This window comes from Sorghum bicolor, chromosome 1 (assembly GCF_000003195.3).
Source record: "Sorghum bicolor cultivar BTx623 chromosome 1, Sorghum_bicolor_NCBIv3, whole genome shotgun sequence".
In the NCBI taxonomy this organism is placed as follows: domain Eukaryota; kingdom Viridiplantae; phylum Streptophyta; class Magnoliopsida; order Poales; family Poaceae; genus Sorghum; species Sorghum bicolor.
Genome location: NC_012870.2, coordinates 72,116,485 through 72,139,888, shown reverse-complemented (window position 1 = coordinate 72,139,888; position 23,404 = coordinate 72,116,485). Strand labels below are relative to the sequence as shown.

Genomic DNA, 23,404 nt, shown 5'->3' with positions numbered 1-23,404 from the left:
ATGAACTGTGAAAACCTTATTACTCCGTATCATAATCATAAAGGAAAAAGTCTACTTACCCCCCTGAAGTATTAAGCTGTGTCTAACCTAGGCCCCCAAGTATAAAACCGGGTTTCCTACACTCTAAAGTTTGCAAAACCAGGCATCTGACCCCCTGGGCGGTTTGGGAGGGTGGTTTTGCCACGCTGGCGGCCAGCATGTCAGTGGTTTGGACACCGTGGCGCAGGGATGCGATGCAAGGGCTTCTTTGGGTCGCTGGCAGACGGGGCCCACTTGTCAAGCGACACCCCTCAAATACCCCGTTGGCTCCCCTGTTTCTCTCCCTCTCCGCCCGCGACAGTGGTTTGGACTCTTCCTCTCCGCCCATGACTCTTCCTCTTTCTCTCCCTGTTTCAGCAACAACAACTGTGGGCTTGGAAGGGGACTTGTAGAAAGCACAGAATGATCGATAATCCTTATCATCCATCCAAGACATGCTACCCCCTGCATTTGCATCCTCTGCACTGTCTGCATTGTCTGCAGATGCTTCATCACCAGCACTGTCTGCAGATGCTTCATCGCCTGCATTGCCATCACCTTCATCCTCTACTGGCAACACTTCAACTGCCTCGGCCTGAAGATCATCATCATCATTTGCTGTCCATATCTCTTGGTCATCTGCAGCCAACTCAGTCCCCACATTCTCAGTATACATGTCCACCACTAAACCTTCTGGATAGGTACCTGTTGCAGTGTGAGCCTGTAGCGTGACCTGACAAGAGGCATCATCAACCAACAACACCAGACCTGACATCATATCCATGTGTGGCTTCAACCAATACAACCTAATGACATGGTCAGTCCTATAATGATCTTCCAGATGTCCCTTGATCTCAAAATATGACAGCTTGTCCACATCAATCCAAGATTCGGCTATATCTCCACCCAAATAATACACATTCGCCCCTACTGTCTCAAACCAACCCCCATAATGAAACCTTATGCATATCATGTCTAGGTTCGCCATCTTGAGGCCTGACATCGACAAAAACATCATCACAAACTCCACCAATCTAGTGAAACAAGAACATTCAGCAAAAACCCTAACCCCTAAATACCATGAAAAACATCAACCCAGTGACATCGCGTGAGAAAAGCACACACTTTTACTAGTCATTATTCATGAACTCAACTCTAATGCCACTAAACCAAACAAATGTAGACCCACTACACCATTCAAGGGCTTCGAACTATTTACCAAAAAAACCCCAGTTTCCCTAATTCATCCACAAAATCATCACTCATACTAATTGAGCCAAGGAGGACAGTACACGCACGTGGAGGAGAAGCTCGAAGCCGATCACTGCTACCCGCCGCAGAGCATCTCCACCTCGCCTGTGTCGCCCGAGAGAGCCGCGCTGTAGTGGGGAAGAGGAAGAGTCGCAGGCGGAGAGGGAGAGAAACAAGGGAGCCGACGGGGTATTTGAGGGGTGTCGTCTGGCAAGTGGGCCCCGTCTGCCAGTGACCCAAAGAAGCCCCTGCATCGCATCCGTGCGCCACGGTGTCCAAACCACTGACACGCTGGCCGCCAGCGTGGCAAAACCACTCTCCCAAACCGCCCCAGGGGGTTAGATGTCTAGTTTTGCAAACTTTAGAGTGTAGAAAACCCGGTTTTATACTTGGAGGCCTAGGTTAGACACAGCTTAATACTTCAGGGGTAAGTAGACTTTTTCCTGATCATGAATCTCTAGTTTGCCACAGTTTAGGCAGTTGGATACTGTTGCAAGTAACAACCAGCTCTTTCTCCTCCAGACTCTCGGGGTCTCCCGACGTCGACTCATCCTCGGCTTCTCTCCAAGTCCTCGATCCATCCTCCGGCTGCCCCCTCCCCGCGGCGAAACCCTAGCCCGTCACCTCGCCGCCCGTCGCCGCAGGCTTATGGCGCCTATGTGACCGGACCAGCAGCCCGCCCCATCTCTCCCTTGGCCCCCGCGTCTGATGTTCCTCTCCCGCATCGTACTTCGCGACCTGGACTCAATCGACTCCCCGGCCTCCATGGCGTCCTCGAAGAAGGTTGTGACCCGTGACGAGTGGGAGCGGAAGCTCCGCGACGTCAAGATCCGCAAGGAGGACATGAACCGCCTCGTCATGAACTTCCTCGTCACCGAGGGCTTCGTCGACGCCGCCGACAAGTTCCGCATCGAGTCCGGCACCCAGCGTATTACACGCTTCTCTTTCTATCTTCCGCTATTGAACTTCCCGTGGAATTTTTTGAATTTCTGATTTTATTTTTGCAGCGGAGATTGACCTAGCGACCATAACGGATCGAATGGAGGTTAAGAGAGCAGTACAGTCGGGTAATGTTCAGGAGGCGATCGAGAAAATCAACGATCTTAACCCCACGGTTCGATTCTGTCTCTGTTCCTAGCAAAATTAGTTCAAATAACGTCCGAGATGCACATTTAGGTATTTTATTGTGTTGGAGAAGATCTCGAAGTAGGGTGTGGTTGCTGGGTTGTACAGATTTGGTTTCCATCCTCCTGTAGGTCTGAAATAAATATGGTCAACTAGAGAAGCACTCAGTTTTGCAATGTGGGTAACTTGGATGTACTGTCGCTGTGTTTGTCTTTGTCAGCAATTTAGAGTTGCAACTAGTTTAGAATACAGGAATAGAATCCTTTCCCAATCTAATTTGGTGACCTGTCATGTGTTTGGAGAAGTATGCAGGCGCTTCCTGTTGTATCAAATGATATGTTTCTGATTCGATCATCAGTTCTTACAGTTATTCTACTCTTTAGATTAATTGTCCACGTTTTGCCACACTTGATTGTTCAAATAGGTGCTGGAGATTCCTGCTGAGCAGGTTGCAGTTTTGAACATCTTTGTAACCAGCAGAAACCACTGAACAACTGAAATCCTTAATAAGTACAGTAGCATCCAATACACTTGGACCAATCAAGGAGTTAGGGCCAAGTATTTTGATCATGAAAAAACCCCAACAGTATAAAGATTGCACCTCATTGATTACTGATTAAACTCAGTTGATTATTTTGTTTGCCCAACACTAATGATTGATGAGACGAGGATCCAATGTGACATCCTTTTTCAACAAGTGTTTTCTGTTTCAGAATGGTGTTTTCCACCTTCATTGTCCCCTTTCTTGGAAATAGCTAACAAGTTTTGAGAAATGTTTCTTAGGGTTCTGTTCATTTTTACATACAACTCAGATAACATAGATGACCGAAAAAATATCAGCCATATTGCACATATGGCTAGTGATTTACTGTGAGAGTTGTGTTGTTTTACTATCCTTTTTTTTAAAGGAGAAGCCCTATCCATTTTTTTTAAAAAAATTAGTACAGAAGGGAAACCTCCACCATAAGATTTTATGTTAACTAAAAGAAAAGAAGCTGTATAAGAAACACAAAGCTGTACAAGCATTCAGCGAAAAGTAAACAACAACAAGCCTGAGAGAGGCTAGGAAACTAGGCTGGGGAATCTATAGAGAAGCCCTATCCTCAAGGTCATAAAACTTCCGTCATCTAATGTTCGTTATTTTTCTTTATACTAGAACACCCAGATATTGCAATGGGATGTACAGCTTGTTGTGTGGTCACTTCGAGCTATCTATTTTTATTGGAGTTAATTGGGCTTATCCCAACCTTATTTCAATTGAACCCCAATGCCCGTAATAAAGGTGGAAATTGTTAGGAGATCGATTCAGCTTAAATGAGTGGCTATTGTGTGAACTTGTTGTGAGGTTGAGAAAGGTGGAAGGAGAGCCACAAGCCTGCATGTGCCGAGCCGTGCTGAGTCGCGACATGCATGAGCTCAGGCATGGCTAGCCATGACATGACATGATGTGCAGTGCCAGGGAAGGTTTTGTAGCTCCAAACTATGACTGACCTGTTTTGGACAAGGATAGACTCTACCTTTGGCTGGGTCCGGGCCTTGGACTCTTAGGTTTACATTTGGCATCCGTGAAAGCGAGAAGGGTGGGAGTAATGGGACGCCCCAGGCCTTGGTCTCCTAGGTCTACATGTGCCATCCGTGAAAGCAAGAAGGGTGGAGTAAGGGGGATGACAGACTGTGGTAAAAATGAGAAGGGTGGGAGTGAGGGACAACAGACCGATGGACGAAAGAAGAGGGGTGAAGTGAGGGACGGCAGATCGAGTGGCGGACCAAATAAGGGGTGGGAGTGAGAGACAATGGACCAAAGAAATTACTGTACTTTAATATTAGGTAATAGGTACTTTAATATTAGGTAATAGATATATTAGGTAATAGATATAGATTAGAAGCATGTGCATTTGTTTGTGTTCTTCTGGGAGGGAGCTCTGTAAAGGTAGCATTTGTTAACTCATGTCTCCTTAATCGTTGTGCTGACTTGGGCCTTGTTTAGTTCCAAAAAATTTTGCAAAATTTTTTAGATTCCCCGTCACATCGAATCTTTAGACGTATGCATGGAGTATTAAATATAGATGAAAATAAAATCTAATTGCACAGTTTGGTCGAAATTGAGGAGACGAATCTTTTGAGCCTAATTAGTCTATGATTGGACAATATTTGTCAAATACAAACGAAAATGCTACAGTGTCGATTTCCCAAAAAATTTTGGACTAAACAAGGCCTTGGATGAATGTATGCAGATTCTGGACACGAATCCCCAACTATACTTTCATCTCCAGCAACAGAAACTAATAGAGTTGATTCGCGCGGGAAAAATAAATGAAGCTTTGGAGTTCGCTCAAGAAGAACTTGCACCGAGAGGCGAAGAAAATGTATTTATTTTTCTAGATTTACCTTTATACTTCATTTTGGTTTCAGGATTCAAATGTAATTTATTCCACACGCAACTGAACAGCTTTAAAGACACGTTGTGTGGCTTCTGCTTTTTCCCCCAATTTTGCAGCAAACATTTCTCGAGGAGATAGAAAAAACTGTAGCACTACTGGTTTTTGAAGATGTAAAAAATTGCCCTTACGGGGAACTTTTGGATGTTTCTCAACGTTTGAAGACTGCAAGCGAAGTTAATGCTGCTATTCTTACAAGCCAAAGTCATGAGAAAGGTTAGTAACATCTATTGTTTAGTTCAAGATTTAAATTTAGCAGAATTTACATCAAATCCTTTCCATGTGTAAATGTTTATTCATTGTGTAGTTTGCTATTTAAATTAGTCAAAGTTATATTTGGATAAAGGAAGGTGAGGCTGGTATCAATATATCTTAATAATTGAGAAGAAAGGAGGTGGAAAAACTGAAACCTGGTCATATCTATTCTCATTTTATACCCCTTGAAACATTTGGCATTGAATTTATCAAATTAGTAGTATTTAACAAGTTCAAGGTTCTGAAAACTGAAAAATACTCACTCTGGTCCTAAATGTGGGTAATTTTAGATTTGTCCTGTATCATATGCATGATGTATTAAATGAAATTAATTGATGTTGTAGATCTTATTAGTGCATTTTTTCCTATAAATTTGATCAGATTTAGAGAAGTTTGACTTAGGGCAAAGCTAAAACAAAGTACATTTCAGAGTGAAGGGAGTAGATTATAGCCGACTATATTAGTTGCTGTGATTCTGTCACTGCCTCACTGGAGAAGAAAGGAATAAGGAATTTTAATTATCTCATTTGTCGTATAACATATAAGGCTCCGCAATATTGTGGATCCGAATCCTGTGCAGTGGTGGTATGACTTCAACTTGACAGTCAGCGACTGACCAACAGGTTCAGATAGTTAAAAATGTAGGGCCTTTTCTTTTGTCTCTTGTGCTTATTATAAGTGTTAATTAAATCGATATGTACTGGAATGTTTTAAAGAATTTCTGATATGTGTGTACAATTTCCAACACAAACATTTAAATTTAGTTTTTAGGGCCTAAGTCATTCAGTTTACACTATAATTCAGTATTGTGTGATGTAGTTATGTTTTGTCTTATTTGTTTGGAACACAAACTGCTACATCCCTTGTTCGGATATGTTGCGACTTGTCGGTTTTACTAAAGTTCCTCTGTATATTCTTTTCCCACAATGGCAGATCCGAAGCTTCCAAGCTTGTTGAAGATGTTGAAATGGACACAAAATCAACTGGACGAAAAGGCGGCATATCCACGAATCAACGACTTCACCACTGCTGCACTGGAAGATCCATCGATATGAATCTGCTGCCAAGGTGATGATAATTGAGGGTAGGCACCGAGCCCGCCTGGTGCCTGCATGTGGTTTGCTCTGGATCTGTCAATAGATCATCAGCTGCAGCGATTGAGTTCACCCCTTTCACCAGTGTTTAGGCTCAATGCAAGCAGTTGATCTGAAAACTTCACCTGTGTTCTACCTGTACATGATGTAGAAGACATGTTTGAACCCATTTTCAGTCAGTGCAAATATTGGATTTGATTTTTCATGGACATATTCCCTTCAAACCTGTGGTACTTGCAACACGCAAATTGTTTCATTCATGGTTTGGGCATCGAATTCACGCTCCTGCTGTCAGTTTGATGCAACTGTGCAAAGCAGCTCATTTTTTTTTCCAATGTCAGAATCAATTGGAAGAGTTGAATTAGAGAATCTCTAATAGTTCCTAAAAACACAATCAGTAAACCAACGAGTTTTTTAAGAGGCTAAGTACATTTGTTTGGTTCCACTGACCGTTTTCAAAATCTCAGCTCTAAAATATATAAGGCAATTTCGTATCAGAAATCTTGGACTATTTTTAAATTATCCTAGTTACTTTTATGTTTTTTTTTCTATCTTGTACATTTGTACTTTTATACTTTCTTTCTCTTTTGTACGTGCTATCTTCCACCCCCGTACATTTCCACTGGGTTGATTTTCTTAAGTTCGAAAGTTTGTAAACTCAAGATTGAGAGAATTTTGAAAACTCTCAAGATTGAGAGTGGGTTTTGAGAACAATTGAGAATTTGAGATGCTCTCAGCGGCTACGGATCTTAGAAGCCATTGTTTAGCCGTAACAGTATGTTCCTTTTCCTCGCCGGCGGTAATGAGTCGCATTCACGGATCACCATTGCCGCTTCCCGCGTATCAGTATTCGCTCAGCTCGTTTAGTTTCATCACTTTGACCACGGCGGTCGGCGGCCATGCATGCCGTCGCGAGCCGCTATCCGCATGAAGCCCCCTTCTTTCTCGGTGTCCGTAACCACGGCATCCCAGCTCCACGACGCCATCGACCGCCTCCTCCCGCTCCTCCGCGCCGACGCCTCCCACGCCTCAGCCGCTCGCGCGATCGCCGCGGCCGTCGCCTCATTCCGGCCGCCCTCCACGCTCCTTTCCAACCGCATCCTCCACCTCCTCTCCTCCCACCCGGCCACTCTCCCGGACGCGCTCGCCCTCCTCTCCTCCCTCCCAAGCACCGATGTATGCTCCTACAACACCCTCGTCGCGGCGCTCGGCCGCTCCCCGCGCGGCCTCGCCTCCGCGCGCGCGCTGTTCGACCGAATGCCCCGGAGGGACCACTTCTCCTGGTCCGCCATCGTCTCCGCGCACGCGCGCCACGGCCAGCCCCGCGCCGCGCTCGCGATCTACCGCCGGATGCTGCGGGAGCCGGGGAGCGCCGGCGTGGACAACGAGTTCACCGCGTCCAGCGCGCTCGCCGCGGCCACGGCCGCCCGGTGCGCGCGCGCGGGGAGGGAGCTGCACTGCCACGTGGTCAGGAGAGGGATCGACGCGGATGCCGTCGTCTGGAGCGCGCTCGCAGACATGTACGCCAAGTGCGGGCGCGTGGACGACGCGAGGAGCGTGTTCGATAGGATGCCCGTTCGGGACGTCGTCTCTTGGACGGCCATGGTGGAGAGGTATTTTGACGCCAGGCGCGATGGCGAAGGCTTCAGGCTGTTCGTGCGCATGCTGAGGAGTGGCATTCAACCGAATGAGTTCACGTACGCAGGGGTTCTGCGTGCCTGCGCAGAATTCACCTCGGAGAAACTCGGGAAGCAGGTGCATGGTCGAATGACAAAGAGCAGGGCAGGGGATTCATGCTTTGCAGAGAGTGCGCTTGTGCACATGTACTCCAAGTACGGCGACATGGGAACTGCAGTGCGTGTCTTTAGGGGGATGCCAAAGCTGGACTTGGTGTCATGGACGGCCATGATCTCTGGCTATGCGCAGAATGGGCAGCCAGATGAGGCTTTGCGTTATTTCGACATGCTATTGAGGTCAGGATGCAGGCCTGATCATGTCACCTTTGTTGGTGTTCTATCTGCATGTGCTCATGCCGGCCTGGTTGATAAAGGTCTGAGTATCTTCCATTCGATAAAGGATGAATATGGTATTGAGCACACTGCTGATCATTATGCTTGTGTGATTGATCTCCTCAGCCGGTCAGGCCTGTTTGAGCGAGCAGAAGAGATGATCAACACAATGTCTGTAAAGCCTAACAAGTTCCTTTGGGCGTCCTTGCTTGGTGGCTGCCGGATCCATAAGAATGTCCGTCTCGCAAGGTGGGCAGCGGAAGCATTATTTGAAATTGAGCCTGAAAATCCAGCAACATATGTTACTCTAGCCAATATTTATGCATCGGTTGGTTTGTTTGATGAAGTTGAGAATACGAGACGGATCATGGAGTTAAAGGGCATAACTAAAATGCCAGCCTCAAGTTGGATTGAAGTTGGGACAAGAATGCATGTGTTTCTGGTTGGGGATAAGTTGCATCCTCAAGCTGAACAAGTATATGCGCTTCTGAAGAAGCTGTATGTAAAGATGAGGGAAGAAGGGTATGTGGCAGACACTGGATTTGTTCTCCATGACGTAGAAGATGAGCAGAAGCAGCAGGACATTGGTTATCATAGTGAGCGGCTTGCTGTTGCTTTTGGAATCATTGCCACTCCGAAGGGGGCTCCTATCAAGGTTTTCAAGAATCTGCGCATTTGTGGGGACTGTCATACCACTATTAAGTTAATATCAAAGATTGTGCAGAGAGAGATCATTGTCAGGGACTCTAATAGGTTCCATCACTTCAAGAACGGGAGTTGTTCTTGCAGGGACTATTGGTGATCTGTACTGCATATACAAGGAAATGGACAAATGGTTTCAAGTTTTAACTTTTGACTTTTTGATACTGGAAATGACTAAGGTCAATGTTTGGCAGTACTGATATGGTGGCTTGTTTGGCATGTTAGCTCTTTTGCAGTACAACTAGGCAAACTGCAACAAAATGGCACTTGAATCATTCCTTCTGCAAATTCTGTGATCTTCTGTCTCGAGAGATCTGCCTTGGAATGCTAAATACTCATTTTGCTTGCTCCTTTGCAGAGCATGCACATGCTGCAGCTGTTGCTTTTGGTAAAAGCGAAAGAAGGAAGGTGAGGAACTCAACCTTGATGAATATCTGTTACGCAAACCTACATGGATGTAGGCTTTATAAACCTTGCACATCCCATCTGTAGAATGTCAGTCAGATGAATCGCAGGACTTCAGAAGTCTGTACAATGCAATGTATTTGATAAGTATGGCACCTGGAATCACATTACAAGAGTTCACATAAATATAATCAAGAGGCTTTCTTATATCTGTATCTCACAGCACAGCCCATGTAAACTATCAAATTCACAAAGCTTATCCCAGCAATTAACCAAAAGAACCGGTCGAGATGGCCTTCATTCAGATTGTCAGGGATCCATCCAGGATCTCCTCCCTGAGTTGTAATGCACGACACCAACGTCAGTATGATGGAGCTTATATAGCTTCCCAGTGAGACTGTAATAAGTGCAAATGCACTACATAAACTCCTCATGGCATCTGGGGCCTCATCGTAAAAGAACTCGACTTGACCTATACAAGTAAACACCTCAGCAGCACCCACCAAGAAATATTGTGGTATTTGCCAAAGAATGCTCATTGGAACAGCAGCCTTCTCATGAATAAGACCTTCAGACCTGGCAATCTCTAAACGCTTCAACTCAACAAGAGCTGCAGATACCATCGCAAGAATTGACAGGGCTAATCCAATTCCCATCCGCTGGAGCTCAGAAAAACCCTTCTCCCTTCCAGTGAATTTTCTAGCTACTGGCACCAGAATGCGGTCATAAAGTGGAACCCATATGATGACGCTGATTACATCAAAAGTTGAGAGAGATGCAGGAGGAATATTGAAAGATCCAATGCGCTTGTCAAGAACCATGCCCTGCTCTATGAACATGGAAGAGTTTTGGGCGTAAACAGCACTGAATATGATAGTAGTAGCCCAAACGGGAAACATTCTTATTAGAATCTTCAATTCTTCCACCTGGGTAACTGTGCAAAGCTTCCATGGGTCTGTAAAGGATTCGCTCTTCAGGTCAGCAGATGAGATAACGGCAGCTCTATCAAGGAACCTACACAAAAGAGAGGTCGATAAAATGTTATCATAGTCACACAACAAAAGACAAGTCTGCAAATCAAGCTGCTTACAGGCGTAACGTATTTGGAAAAACAATTATGTAAGTAGCATGTATCTGGTCCTGTTCTGAGCCTTAAGTTATGTTACCAATCATTGCATTTACAAGCAATCACTTAACAAGATCACAAGTACACAGTAACAGGTGTCATGATGCATTTGCTTCCTCTAGGGAGTGTCATGTTGATTTGGATTACTATAGACTACTGAGTATTGGCAATTAAGTGTCAGTCACTATTCCTATTGTATTGGATGTCTAGTAGAACTACAACATACTCTATATTCTTTGTCACAAACTCACAAAGAAGTGTTATTTACAGCCCCCCCAAAGCAACTTTTAAAACTAATTTCTGCCGTATAAAACAACTTTTTGAGATAAATAAACTTGTACCATTATTTCATACTCAACATATGAAATATAATGCAGTCAAAGTATGGATAATTCAATTGGATGGGAGGAAGTATCATGGTTGTCTGATCCTATCAATATTTCCTATTTACTTTTCATTGCATTTATGTACTTATTTTCCAGTATCCTAAAGTTGAGACAATAAAAAGTTTATAGTGAAGTTCAATGTTTTTATGGCGTATAATAAGTACTGTCATTTCCAAAAGATTCCATAAATGTTGTGCCACATGATACTGAAACTAAAGTAATTAGTGACTCCATCACAGAGAATGAGAATTACTCGAGCTCATTTGTGTGCTCCAGCTTCCGGCTTCCCTCAATTGCTGAAGTTTGGCCATCAACTTCATAGAGGAGAGATGTATCATGTGGCACTTCAATGTGCCACTTACGAAATGCTGCTATAACTACCTGGCACACTCTTGTGAGTGGACTCCCACCAGGTTTTTGGAATCTGTACTTATTTGAAGCTGTGAGGAAGAATGAAATAGCTAATGCCATGAATATAGTAGGAATTGCAAATCCTATTCCCCAACCAGTGTTATCTTGTATCCACACTATGATAGTGCCTGATATGAATGCACCAATATTTATACAGAAGTAGAACCAATTGAAGAAGGAGCCCTTCTTAGCTCTCTCTGCTGGGTCAGTGTCATCAAATTGATCAGCTCCAAAGGAGGAGACACAAGGTTTGATACCTCCTGTCCCTAGGGCTATCATATAGAGACCAACAAAAAATACGCCATACTGAAGTAAGCTTGCTTCTGGACAAACTGTTCTTAAACATGAAGGTGGCTGCAATGCTGGGACTGATGCTGACAGCGTCAAAATAGCCAGGCCCTTCAGTAAAGAAAAAAGAGATCACATACTTGATTTAAATAATGTTTCAGGAAAGGGTAGACTTTTTTTTCACATGATAAAAATATATAAGAAAATTAAAATATTCAAGTTAATCTGAATCTGACACTAATGATGCAATCCAATATCCTTCATGATCATTTTTAATGTTCAATGGGCTTGCGTTAAAACAATTGCTCAATGGGCTCCACAATATAAGAATAAAGGCTATCCATAAAATATTAAGTAGCATATGCCACAAAGATTTTATTTTGTTTTCTACAATATTGTACTAAAATATGGTTATTACTTGGGTGGCAATATCTTTGTACTTACAATAAAGTAAACTGATGAGAAAACAGCAATTGTCCAGTATTTCCCCCAATGAGAATCTGCTAAGATGGCTCCAACAAGGGGAGTAAGATAGCATGTCCCTTGCCAAGTGGTAACATGTCTTGCAGCCTCAAGGTTGCCTAGATGAAGCTTCACTTTCAAATAAGTAACTAGGTTTTTTGCAATTCCGTAGTAGGCCAGCCTTTCACAACACTCATTCCCTGTCAAAAGACTAGCAATGCTGAAACTTCACAAAACTTGATTCTGGATTTATAAGTGCAGGAATGCTTCAATTTACCATATGATCTGTAATATGGGTTAGTCTTGAAACGTGTTGTGCTATATGAATCTGACTGTTCTGGCTAATGCTGAATATATGATTTTCCTGAGGATATAAAATTTCATGTACAATGCAGATGTTTGGAGAGAGATGATTTACAGAAAAAAAAAATCAAGGATTTTCTTTTGGTTATCCTGCAGCATGGTACTTGCCAAGTGCCTATGGAGAATCTTAGGTATGTGAAACTATATAAGCACTTGTAAGAATAGGTGAGCATGTTGGAAAATTGACCTCATAAGCAAAACAGAATCACAAATTACACATTAACAATGGACAGTTGAGATTATTAATGTGATCATATATCAAACAGAAGAATAGTGTTGGTAACAGAATATGGGCATGCCAAATTATGCTGCAAAGTTTTCTGGTATATGCATCTGCCAAAAAAATACCTAGGATGAAAAAACATGCTTTCCAATTGCCTGTAGTGCCCTTTAATGCAGGACACCCTTTGACATCAACAGATCCATCACCTGTGTAAAGGCCAGCATCCTGCTAAAAGATAACACTAGCACTTAGGCTTAAACCACCTAAATGGATTACATACACTGATCTTCCATAACGCTTTAGCAGTGCTACTTTTTTTTTATCCTCCAAAAAAGAAAGAAGAAGAAAAAAAGGAAAGGCACTTTAATTGCTTCACATCAATCTTCCCAACATGGACAAACAGGTTAAGAATTAGTAACTGTAGGCGTTCAACAAATCCCTTCACATTTATTTGGCTAATCCAATTTTCCACTCCACTTGCCTGAACTCCGAATTTAGGAGATAGCATGAAATACATTACCATACAAAACATGGCATCACATTTTTTCTCGAACAGAAAACATGGCATCAATTCATACACAGAAACTGAAGAACTCTGAACTGCCTTACAAGCTTTGACTTGGACTCGAGGGCTGGATTCCTCAAGCAGGAATTTTCGTTAAACAAAGAAAGAAACAAAATAGCTGGCCCGGAAAGGAACACTCTGAATCTCACAGACTGGTTACGATAAACTGCGGGATGGAATTTGAACCACAGAGAGATGGTAAGCTGGGACTTCACCTGTGGAAGTGGAAGGAGGAGCGGTTCGTGGTCCCTACCTCCACCCTCTTCTTGCAACAGCAGCCCTGGTGCCTCATCCATGGAGACAGAGGGCCTCCCGCAACCCCAAGTCCGGTCGACGGTCCACGGGAACAGCCGGAGCGGATCAAGAAGCTCCGCACTCGTCTGAGAGGGCGTTTTTCATTCACGTCACGAAAGAGAAAAATAATTGGGTAGGAGGGTCTTAGACGGAGTGGACCGCGGCAGACAGACAATTCTACAGCTTGGTGCCAATTTTTTTTCAAGATTTACCATTAATCTAATCTTTGGACCATATGTAGAGCATTGAATATAAATAAAAAAAATAAAGTTTAGCTTTAATTTACAAGAAGAATCTTTTAAGCCTAATTAATTTATGCTTGATAATAATTGCTAAATACAAATTAAAGTGCTATATATATTTGGAGACTTTTTTTTTGCCAGAGCAGTATTCCTATACCCATGTGCCGACTCAATTTGCTTAGGTCTACTAAGGAACAGTATATTGGTATAACATTTTAGACTTTGATTTGATAAATTAGTGATATATATAATTATGTCTGTATGATATATTACATATAATTTAGCCATAGAGCTGGCTTGGGAGGCTAACAGTTAGCTGCTAATTTTTAGCCAGATGGGATCTAGGTAGAACTAATCGTTAGTCCATATCAAAGTAACAATTACTTCATTAGTCGAAGAAAACAAACTATTGGGAGCTAGAAATGGTCTTGGTAGAGATAAGACGCCTTCTGTCCTCCGTCTCTCTCATCTCAGACATTGCCTAGCATGGAGGATGTGGCACACGCCTCGTCATTGATCTGTACAATGTTTGGAGAACGAATGGAGGTGGCAGAGGACGAAGGTCTGGCCCCTGTCGTCGATCCGCGACGATATCGACCTATGTGGTGGCCCTACAAAAACTGTTATCGATTTGCATCCTCCGCTCTTGCCTCTACGTTGAACTCCCTGCGCTGCTACACACCTTCTTCCTCATCGGCAGCAGATTGGAGGTTGTGGACGAGGCTTGCTAGGGTTGTGGACAAAGCTAGATCCTGGTGTCGCCTCACCAGCGGATCTGACGAGCTCGTTTGCTCGCTAGATCTCACCTCGGCCCTCTCCATTATAAGTTGTTTTTGGCTTTTCTAAATACATTAATTATATAATTAGTGTATATCTATATACATGACAAAAATCCTTTATCTTAAAAAAAGTTTGTAAGACTAAATGAAAATAGAAACAAGTTTATCACATAAATATATAAAAAGTGAAACAAAGAATGATGGATTGTAAACCTGGACAAACCAAATTTTAGGCAAACATAGAACTAACAACTTTTCTCCCCTTGCTTCTTTGCTTCTTAAATGGAAAAGCAGAGTCCTGTCATTTGCTTAAGAAAAATATAAAAACTAGCAAGGGGGTACCTCAGGAACTAGCTCTTGAATCTCTGTATCCATGGCAGCTCAAATCTCAGTCTAGACTCAAGTCCAGACTCAAAGTGTGACATACAACCGATTAGAAAGGTTCGCACCTCAAGTAGGAGGTTGTGGACTCTCCTTTCGTGTATTACCCGGACTGCATCTTGTAGGGTGTACATCTGTCATGATCATGAGAGACTCTTAGAGATATAGTCCAGCGACAACCTATAGATGTGCTATACAAGTATATCTTTAAGTTAGACCTGTCTCTAATTATCTCTAATTATATCTTCAATAGCCTCCTTCTACATATTTATTCGCCAAAGAGGTATTCCCTCCATGCTAAATTATAAGATATTTTAGCTTTTTAGATATATTGTTTTTACTATGTATCTAGAGATAGCGTATATCTAAGTATATAAACAAAGCTATGTCAAAAAAAGTTAAAATATCTTATAATTTGGAATGGAGGAAGTAGTGCAGCTGAAGAATAAATGAAAAGCAGTTTCTTCCACATTATTAGTGTAGAACACATAATTGTAGTTGTTCCCGTTCAACCTATGCATATGGAATCCAAAGTCTAGACAAAAGGTGCAAGAGATTTTATGTTTTTGTATGGAAAGTTGTAGAACTTAGAGGAAAAAATGTACTGTTTCCTAGATGTACTTCCAAGAGTCTTTTCAATCATGATGAACTTGAATTGCTTGAATTGTTTGATATAACAAAGTTGATCAAGAACTTTACAACTCAAGAAAAAATAACATGCTTGCAAAAGTTATGATTATTGAAGAACATGGATTTGATTGTGTGCCTATTTCTGATAAAGCAAAGCTTGACATGAGGATGGAAAATATAGGTTCAAGGGTTAAGTAAGGATTTAGCCTCAAGAAATTAAGTGAAGGTAAAGGGTAAGCGATGGCTTGGAACTAAGGATGAAGAAACAAGTGCTTTGGTTAACACCAATGAATTAATCATTGTTTACGGAGTTATGCACTGTCAAGTATCAAATAGTTGTTGGATCATAAGTTGAAGTGACTTGAAACTATAAATTAAGATGTGTTGAAATAGTTCGTGTCACAAGCTCAAGGTGGATTTGCTCAAAGGATTGAGACAAGAGTGGTTAAAAACATGTATGAAGATATATTCATAAGAAATGTCATATGAATACATTGAAAACTTGTGTGGTTAAATAGACATATCCTTTAATCTTGAGTATTTGTATGTCATACTATTAAGAAGGATGCAATTTCAATTGATCAACAAGTCTAAAGTAGTGCTGAAACTAACCAAACAAGCTCTGAGAAAACCGCCAGGTTGAGGTCACAACACTTTAAAATGGTCCAGGTCTAATTAAATTCAACACATAATAGCGCTAGTAAACGCTCTTGCGCCTGTACCGCCCCGCGCAGCACACGAAAACCGCCAGGTTGAGCGCGCTGAGCGCCGCGAGGAGCCAAAAGAAGCGATCGAGGTGGCCGTCGTTGAGGTCATCGGGTATCCACCCGGGCTCGCCGCCCCTCGTCGTGAGCCAGGCCACCGCGGTCACCACGAGCGAGCTCAGGTAGCTCCCGAGCGCCACGGTCAGCAGTCCCAGTGCCGAGCACAGGCTCCGCATCGACGCCGGAGCCTCGTTGTAGAAGAACTCCGTCTGCCCGACGCACGCGAACACGACGCTGGCGCCGACCAGGAAGTACTGGGGCACCTGCCACAGGATGCTCATGGGCACCTCGCCCTCGCCGTGCGCGGCCGCCAGCGCCAGGCGCCGCGTCTCGACCAGCGCCGCGGCGGTCATCACCAGGACGGACAGGACCAGGCCAGTGCCGAAGCGCTGCAGCTCCGAGAGGCCCCTTTCCCTGCCGGTGAGTCGCCTAGCCGCCGGCACGATGACCTTGTCGTAGATGGGCACCCAGAAAATGACACTGACTGCGTCGAACGACGCCAGGGACGCCGGCGGGATGGCGAACGCGCCGACCTGCTTGTCCATCGTCCTGCCTTGCTCCAGGAACGTCGAGGAGAACTGCGCGAGGACGGCGAAGTATACGATCCCGGTGGCCCAGATGGGAAGCATTCCGATGATCACCTTCAGTTCTTGGACCTGGGTGACGGTGCAGAGCCTCCATGGATCATTCAGCTCCTCGGCTGATGTGATCACCGCAGCCTTGTCAAGGAATCTGCTCAAAACAAACAAACTTGCTAGTTACATCTAAGGACTGGACCTGAAAATGAAAAGAGCGTTCACAAATCACAGCAGGTTCAGGCAAGGACCTTAGCACTGGTGTATGCTGCAGTTTATCGCCATCCGCCATTGATGCCTTCTCTTGTAGTAACTCGTGGAGGAGAGAGTCGTCATTCGGCAATCCAACATCCCATTTCCGGACAGCTGCAACAATGACTTGGAAAACTCTCACGATTGGACTCCCCATGGGTTTCTGGACCGTGTATGAACTTGAACCCAACACGAAGCTCGTGATGGCCAACGCGATAAACAGGGTCGGGATCCAGAGGCCAACTACCCACCCGAAATGATCTTGCGCCCACACAACGACGGTGCCCGAGACGAAGCTGCCGATGTAGATGGCGAAGAAGAACCAGTTAAAGAAGGAATCCTTCTTCAGCCTCTCGGCTGGGTTGCTGTCATCGAATTGGTCAGCTCCAAACGATGAAACACAGGGCTTTATCCCACCAGCTCCGATGGCCATCAGGTATAGGCCGAGGAAGAACACAAATGACTTCGATGAACCATCCTGCAGGCAATCAGGTCCAGCACAAGTCGGGAATGATGCTGAAATGGACATTGCAGCCATCCCCTTGTGTTGAACAAGAACAGTAACCTGGTCAGTGGAAATTAAGTAGGTGCGCCCAACAGCATTATGGAAAGATTGGTTCATGGCAAGATGTAAATTCGTCTCCAGAAATGGTATAATAGAGTTTTTCCTATCCTTTTTTAAATAAATTACTTTTTATTTTTATAAAGTTTGTATTTTGTGTGCTTACAACTAGGTAAACTGTGAAGAAAGCCACTGTGGTCAGGTATCTGCCCAAATAGGAATCTGCTATGATAGCTCCAACCAGTGGTGCGATATAGCAAGTCCCCTGCCAATTTGTATAGTTTCTTGCTGCGGTAACATTATTTTCATGTAGCACTGTCTTGAGAAATGTAACCAGGTTGAACTGGATCCCGTAGTATGCTAGCTCCTCAAAGCATTCAGTCACTGCAGTAAAGGAGTAACAAGTGGGAACTGTCAAGCAAATTGCATAAGAGTAGTAGTATCAGAGAGCTTATACGGCTTTAATCAGTGAATTGAAACTGACTAGGAAAAATTCTTCATGTCATTGCAAATCCTCTGGCCCAGATTTGCCATCGCCTGTGTCTATGACATTTGGATCCAGATCATGGCATGTCTAGGATTGAGGGTTCTTTTTTTCCCAGTGGCAAAAAATGAATAAGTCCTACCCTTAGCATTTTGCATGCCCTTTCGTTTAAACATTTTTGTGAGATCTGTATGAAATTTGTTTTCTTAAGCTTACCTAAGATATAAATGCATGCTCTCCATCCGTCGGTGGTATGGTGCTCGACTCCCTTGATTTCAACAATCTTTTCGCTTGTTCCTTCTATTAAATTCTGTGGTGACACCAAAAAAAAACAAATTATATATAGTTGTTGCAAATTAAATGCAGGATAGTTCAACAAAAGATTCTGGAATCAGAGCCAGAGAATATGGATGCAAGCAGGAGTTAGTTGCACATAAACTTCTTCCTCATCATTATTCTTTCATATATAAGATAGAGTTGTAAGAAAGTTAAGGCATGACTCGATGTCAGCAATATATGAACAAAAAAGATGATGCAAGCAGGAGTTAGTTGCACGTAAACTTCTTCCTCGTCATTATCCTTTCATATACAAAATAGGGTTCTAAGAAAGTTCAGGTATGACTCAATCCCATCAATATGAAAAAAAAAATGAAAAATGAAAAAAAAACATAATGTAAAGATTAGACCTTTGAGAAAACAAATGTAAATTAGATATAGAAAATAAGTTTGGAACTTTTTGAGGCGGCTGTTCCTTCTTTCTCGAGGGTATGGAAAAGGAACACACGATGGGAAAATTATTAATAAAGATTACTCAGCTAAGTGATGTAAGGACACAACAAATCAAGCTGTAGAAAGCATGAGAGTGGAAGATGGACTATACATATCGACCTCAAGAAGTGGTTCTTCAGACAGCAGTTTCCCCCTCTGAGATTCCATAGTAACTCAAGCTGTTTCACTTGGTCTACTAGGAGAAGCGAAGGGCACTGTAGCGAAGGGCACTGTATGATTGAGGGCACGGAGAGGCTGGACGCAAAACCGAAAGAACGATGCCTCAATTTATATATGGAGCTTGCAGCAGCAGATCCCATATCAAAAAGTAAAGGACAGGCACGTAAGGATAAAGAAATGACCTGGCGTACGTTAAATCAGTCCTCCTTTGATCCTTTCCTTCTCTGAATCAACTGGCTTAGGGGTAAATTACAAGTCAATGATAATCCCAATTAATTTAACATAAGATAAGTTGAATCGTTTGGCTAATACTTTTGGTTGTGTTAAGGGCACCCTGCCATTTTTTCGTGATCAGACATTTAGTCTGTTTTTCATTAAAAAGAAATAGATGTTAAACTGTTACAACAATAGACATCTCGGTAATCCTAAGATTACCAAGACCCCCAAGCACCCGATACAAGAAAACACGCAAGAGGGGCGAAAAGGAGAGGACCCTTCGCCACAGATCTAATGGATTGGACCAGGAAAAAAAATCAACACAAAGATTGCCCACATAGAAGACAAAGCTGTGGTGGCAAAGCATCCACAAATAAGAGCAGAGATTACGGCAATGACAATGACAACAAAGCATCTATCGGAGAACAACGGTAGCGGTAAAGCATCCACTATAAATAACCAAGCAGTAACGGCACCAAAGCATTTGCCAAGAGAGTAATAGTGACCAGGTAGCCACTGTGAACAACCGAGCGACTGCAGCGGTAACAACAATAGTGACCAGGTAGCCGCTGTGAATCGAGCGACTGATGTGGCAACATCAACAGCGACAAGGTAGCCACTATGAACAACCGAGTGACTATAGTAGTAACATCAATATTAACCAAGTAGCCGTTGTGAACCGAGCAACTACAACGGCAACATCAACAGCGACCAGGTAACCGCTATGAACAACCGAGCGACTGCAGTGACAACATCAACTAAGGCAGGGCAAACCGATGCAAAGAGTAGAATAAAACACAAGCAGGCACATCAAGGAGTGTCTCTGGCAAACAGTGCGGGGGGGAGCAAGCGGAGTGCATCAATGAAGCCTTCAAAAATAGGATGACATATGTGACACTAACTTCGTTGGGAGAAGCACCCGAAAGAGATTTTTGTCCCCAAACTTGCCCCAGCAACCCCCAATGACTAACTGAGCATTTGACGATGCCTCCAAGAAGGTGATGACGTTGGTGTGCCACCATCGTCAGCCCAAGGCAAGAAGCCTGACGAGGTTTTCACCCCAAGACTACTCACTGACCACGGCAGGCCAGATCCGTACCCTGGCCAACCGGTGGAACACCAGGGGAGGAGGCCGCCACTAGCCATAGAAGGGGGTAGAGCCGGCCCTGCGAGCGCAGTTCTGGCCCTGCTGGCTAGCCTACGTGCTAGAGATAGCAGTAGGGGAGGAGGCAGAAGGGCGACACTGTAGACCATCTGTGAGCTAGGAAGCCACTCAAGCACGCCGCCAACCGCATGCCAAGAGGCCATGCGAGCTGTTGCCACCACCCAGAGCGCCACCTCTCTAGGTCAAGCCCTGACCACGGGCTAGCCAAATCTAGCCGCTGGCTGTCACCGCCTCGATCGTGCCGCAACTACCATGGAGTGCCGCAAGCTAGCCAGATCTGCCAACTTGCGACCGTCGCCTAGGCCCCAGCCTCCGACCACCCACAGGGAGGCCACATGAGCCTTGCCACAAAACCGAGGAAGGGGATGGTAGCCCGGTCCTGAGGAGCCTAGATCTGACCCACCAACCGTTGAACTTGTTAGAGAAGGCTAAAGTAGAGGTAGGTGGGGGTGGGAAGGAGGGGATGGGGGAGAAGGGATGCGACAAGCACCTTTTTTGGCCTATCATAGGCTGGCACCACCGCACGTTGGAGGGTGGTAACGGCGGCCAGAGCGAAGGCGACGAGGTAGAGTCCTTAGGGCACCCTCGAGTCGCCCTTGGGGAGCGCTCGGGGGAAGGGGCTTAGGGTTGTGCAATCATGCTACAAGACATATGATAAAAGTGGAGGGATAGACTATTCGGCACCCTGCCATTCACCTATCTTGGTCTACCTTTGGGCCTAACCAAACCAAGAGCGGAGGAATATCTTCCTCTAGTGAACAAATGTGAAAGAAGATTGGTCAGTATTTCACATTTTTATCACAGGTTGGTAAGCTTGAGCTGACTAATGCAGTACTCATTGCTCTTCCAACTTTCTTGAGTTTCCTCACTTTACTTCCAGCAGTGATCAAACAGATTGACAAATACAAATACCACTGTCTTTGGAGGGTGCAAATAAAAAGCTCCTTGAGATTGGTCTATTTACCAAAAAAAGGAGGTCTAGGATTAATCAATCTAAAAAAACACAATGAAGCTCTAATGTTGAAGAACCTTTATAAGTTCTTTAACAAGAAAGATATCCCTGGGTTGCCTTAATATGATAAAAGACAACTCAAATGAAAAATTACATAGTAAGGGATCTTTCTAGTGGAGAGACAATCTTAAGTTGTTAGATTGCTTCAAACCATTTTCTTTAGAGGTACAAAATGGTCAAATCTGCATCTTCTGGCAAGATAACAGGCTATAACAGCCCTTAAAGGAAGAATACATAGAATTATACTCTTTTATCAATGCAAAGACAATTTCAGTCCATAACTTGTACGCACAAGAGCCCATCACAGAATTGCCTTATACTCAGCTCCAAGCAGCCCAATCTTTGCTACAACATTTCCCCTTGACAAACCGGAATAACACTTGAACCTCCAATTGGGGAACCTTCTCTACCTTAAGGGCTTACACTAGCTTGATTGGCCAAATACAAGTACATCAATCTTTTAAATGACTCTAGGATTGTTTCTGCCAATCTAAAAATAAATTTTTCTTCTGGCTTCTCCAAAAAGACTGGCTCAACACTAGAAACATTTTAAGAAGGGAGAACCTATAGTTAGAATCCTACAATTGTCTATTGTGTCTATTCACAACACATGTTTCTATTCTGCCTCTTTACTAAGGATTGCTGGAATATCTTAGAAATTGAAATTCAGGATGGATCAACTTTACCACAAATCTTACTGAAAATCAAAACACAGCCCCACCCGATGTTTTTCATGATGATGGCAATTCTACTGTGTTGGGCAATTTGGACAGTAATGAATGATTATATTTTCAACAATATACAGTCACAAATCAACTCAGGAAAGGAAACCTATAGAAAAGAGATGAGATTGTTGTCCTTGAGAGAAAAAGCTTGATATTCAAGCATTTTTGACTTATGGGTCCTAAATCTGTTGTACTCTTCCTTTTGTTCTTATTTTTTTCCTTTTCTTTTTGTCTCCTAAAGGCATGTACATTGCTACACGTTAGCGTTCTCATACTCTGTCTCATGTAGTACCACACAGAATTTTTTTCGTGATGTGGAGGAAAGAGAGAGGGAAGAGAGAAAGAGGTCGGTGTCTAGCTCTCGAGAAATGGATTTTATTCCCTTTTGTAGCGAGCTATGCTCACTATATCCTTTTTCATATAGGAGGGACAACTGTGTTCACCATCTAGCGAACCAAACGTTGTACATCTATATTTGGTCAGAATGGCCAACCTATATAGAGGAAATCAAACTATGATATCCTGAGGGCCACTTTAGTAGAGCTCTCATCAGCTGCCACTCCCACTCTTCAATGAGAATGACAAGTTTGGTGAGACTTCTCTGTCTGCTGGAGGAACTCGCTCCTACTCTCTTATCACCCATAGAGAAGGGCACCAATCGCGCGATGGCACAGGCCGTGTCGATAGCAAAGGAGGAGGAGGCAACTGTGGCAAGGCAGAACATGACAAAGGTAGAGGAAGGCTGAGTGGTAGCATGATAGAGGCAGGGATGATCGGCTGGGAGGCGAGGATGGGGAAGGCGAGGGAGCGGCACGGATCTATGGGCAGTGGTTTTTTAGGCCCTGTTTAGTTGCAAAAAATTACAAAATAAACACTGTAGCATTTTATTTGTGTTTTATAAATATTGTTGACTAACTAGGCTTAAAAGATTTTTCTTTCGCAAATTACAGCCAAACTGTATAATTATTTATTTTTTATCTATATTTAATTTTTTTATGCATGTGCTGTAAGATTTGATTCGATGAGAAATTTTGAAAATTTTTACAAAATTTTTAAGAAGTAGACAAGGCTAGCTCCTGATGAGTTGCAATGCAAGTTGGGCGGAGCGACGGGAGCGATTCCCACGTGGAGCAGTGCGCCTTTGACAGGGCTTCGCTGATTCCCACGGAGAGCGGAGCCAGGGGAGGGCTGCCAAAGGTGCCCTGCAGCTGACGAGCACTTCTCTGCTCGGTGCGCTAGACTACGGGACAGCCC

The 23,404-nt window shown here is 43.7% G+C and overlaps 4 protein-coding genes across 5 annotated transcripts; 2 read left to right on the top strand and 2 right to left on the bottom strand.

Annotated features, from left to right (window-relative positions):
* On the top strand, positions 1,748–6,441 carry LOC8085238 (glucose-induced degradation protein 8 homolog). Its single transcript, XM_002468165.2, has 5 exons — positions 1,748–2,197; positions 2,277–2,383; positions 4,629–4,760; positions 4,892–5,048; positions 6,021–6,441. Exons 1-5 carry the CDS (start codon positions 1,978–1,980, stop codon positions 6,140–6,142), a joined length of 738 nt encoding a protein of 245 aa, XP_002468210.1. The 5' UTR covers positions 1,748–1,977; the 3' UTR covers positions 6,143–6,441.
* LOC8056834 (pentatricopeptide repeat-containing protein At4g37170) lies at positions 6,577–9,180 on the top strand. Its single transcript, XM_002468164.2, has one exon. It carries the CDS (start codon positions 7,085–7,087, stop codon positions 8,990–8,992), a length of 1,908 nt encoding a protein of 635 aa, XP_002468209.1. The 5' UTR covers positions 6,577–7,084; the 3' UTR covers positions 8,993–9,180.
* LOC110436140 (protein NRT1/ PTR FAMILY 8.3-like) lies at positions 9,330–13,555 on the bottom strand. Of its 2 annotated transcripts, none has more exons than XM_021462398.1 (5): positions 13,337–13,555; positions 12,682–12,781; positions 11,953–12,170; positions 11,063–11,619; positions 9,330–10,311 (listed from the first exon to the last, which is right to left on the bottom strand). In XM_021462398.1, exons 1-5 carry the CDS (start codon positions 13,415–13,417, stop codon positions 9,489–9,491), a joined length of 1,779 nt encoding a protein of 592 aa, XP_021318073.1. In that variant the 5' UTR covers positions 13,418–13,555; the 3' UTR covers positions 9,330–9,488. The 2 variants fall into 2 exon arrangements, with proteins under 2 accessions (XP_021318073.1, XP_021318076.1); XM_021462401.1 differs by having other exon boundaries at positions 9,411–10,311; positions 13,375–13,555.
* LOC8056833 (protein NRT1/ PTR FAMILY 8.3) lies at positions 15,622–19,108 on the bottom strand. The gene is made up of 5 exons (XM_002465544.2): positions 18,973–19,108; positions 18,301–18,394; positions 17,767–17,984; positions 17,038–17,579; positions 15,622–16,943 (listed from the first exon to the last, which is right to left on the bottom strand). The coding sequence occupies exons 1-5, from the start codon at positions 19,018–19,020 to the stop codon at positions 16,145–16,147; spliced, it is 1,701 nt and encodes a 566-aa protein (XP_002465589.2). The 5' UTR covers positions 19,021–19,108; the 3' UTR covers positions 15,622–16,144.

Bases quoted from the DNA above. Each gene is read 5' to 3' on its own strand.
- LOC8085238 (XM_002468165.2), top strand. From the start codon at position 1,978: ATGTTCCTCTCCCGCATCGTACTTCGCGACCTGGACTCAATCGACTCC. The intron at 4,761-4,891 runs GTATTTATTTTT...CCAATTTTGCAG, and splicing joins CACCGAGAGGCGAAGAAAAT to CAAACATTTCTCGAGGAGAT. The intron at 5,049-6,020 runs GTTAGTAACATC...CCACAATGGCAG, and splicing joins AAGCCAAAGTCATGAGAAAG to ATCCGAAGCTTCCAAGCTTG.
- LOC8056834 (XM_002468164.2), top strand. From the start codon at position 7,085: ATGCCGTCGCGAGCCGCTATCCGCATGAAGCCCCCTTCTTTCTCGGTG.
- LOC110436140 (XM_021462398.1), bottom strand. From the start codon at position 13,417: ATGGATGAGGCACCAGGGCTGCTGTTGCAAGAAGAGGGTGGAGGTAGG. The intron at 12,782-13,336 runs GTGAAGTCCCAG...ATCTTTTAGCAG, and splicing joins TCCTCCTTCCACTTCCACAG to GATGCTGGCCTTTACACAGG. The intron at 10,312-11,062 runs GTAATTCTCATT...TCTTTTGTGTAG, and splicing joins GAGCACACAAATGAGCTCGA to GTTCCTTGATAGAGCTGCCG.
- LOC8056833 (XM_002465544.2), bottom strand. From the start codon at position 19,020: ATGGAATCTCAGAGGGGGAAACTGCTGTCTGAAGAACCACTTCTTGAG. The intron at 18,395-18,972 runs GTCGATATGTAT...GTGTCACCACAG, and splicing joins CTGAAGAACCACTTCTTGAG to AATTTAATAGAAGGAACAAG. The intron at 16,944-17,037 runs GTCCTTGCCTGA...TGTTTTGAGCAG, and splicing joins CAGCATACACCAGTGCTAAG to ATTCCTTGACAAGGCTGCGG.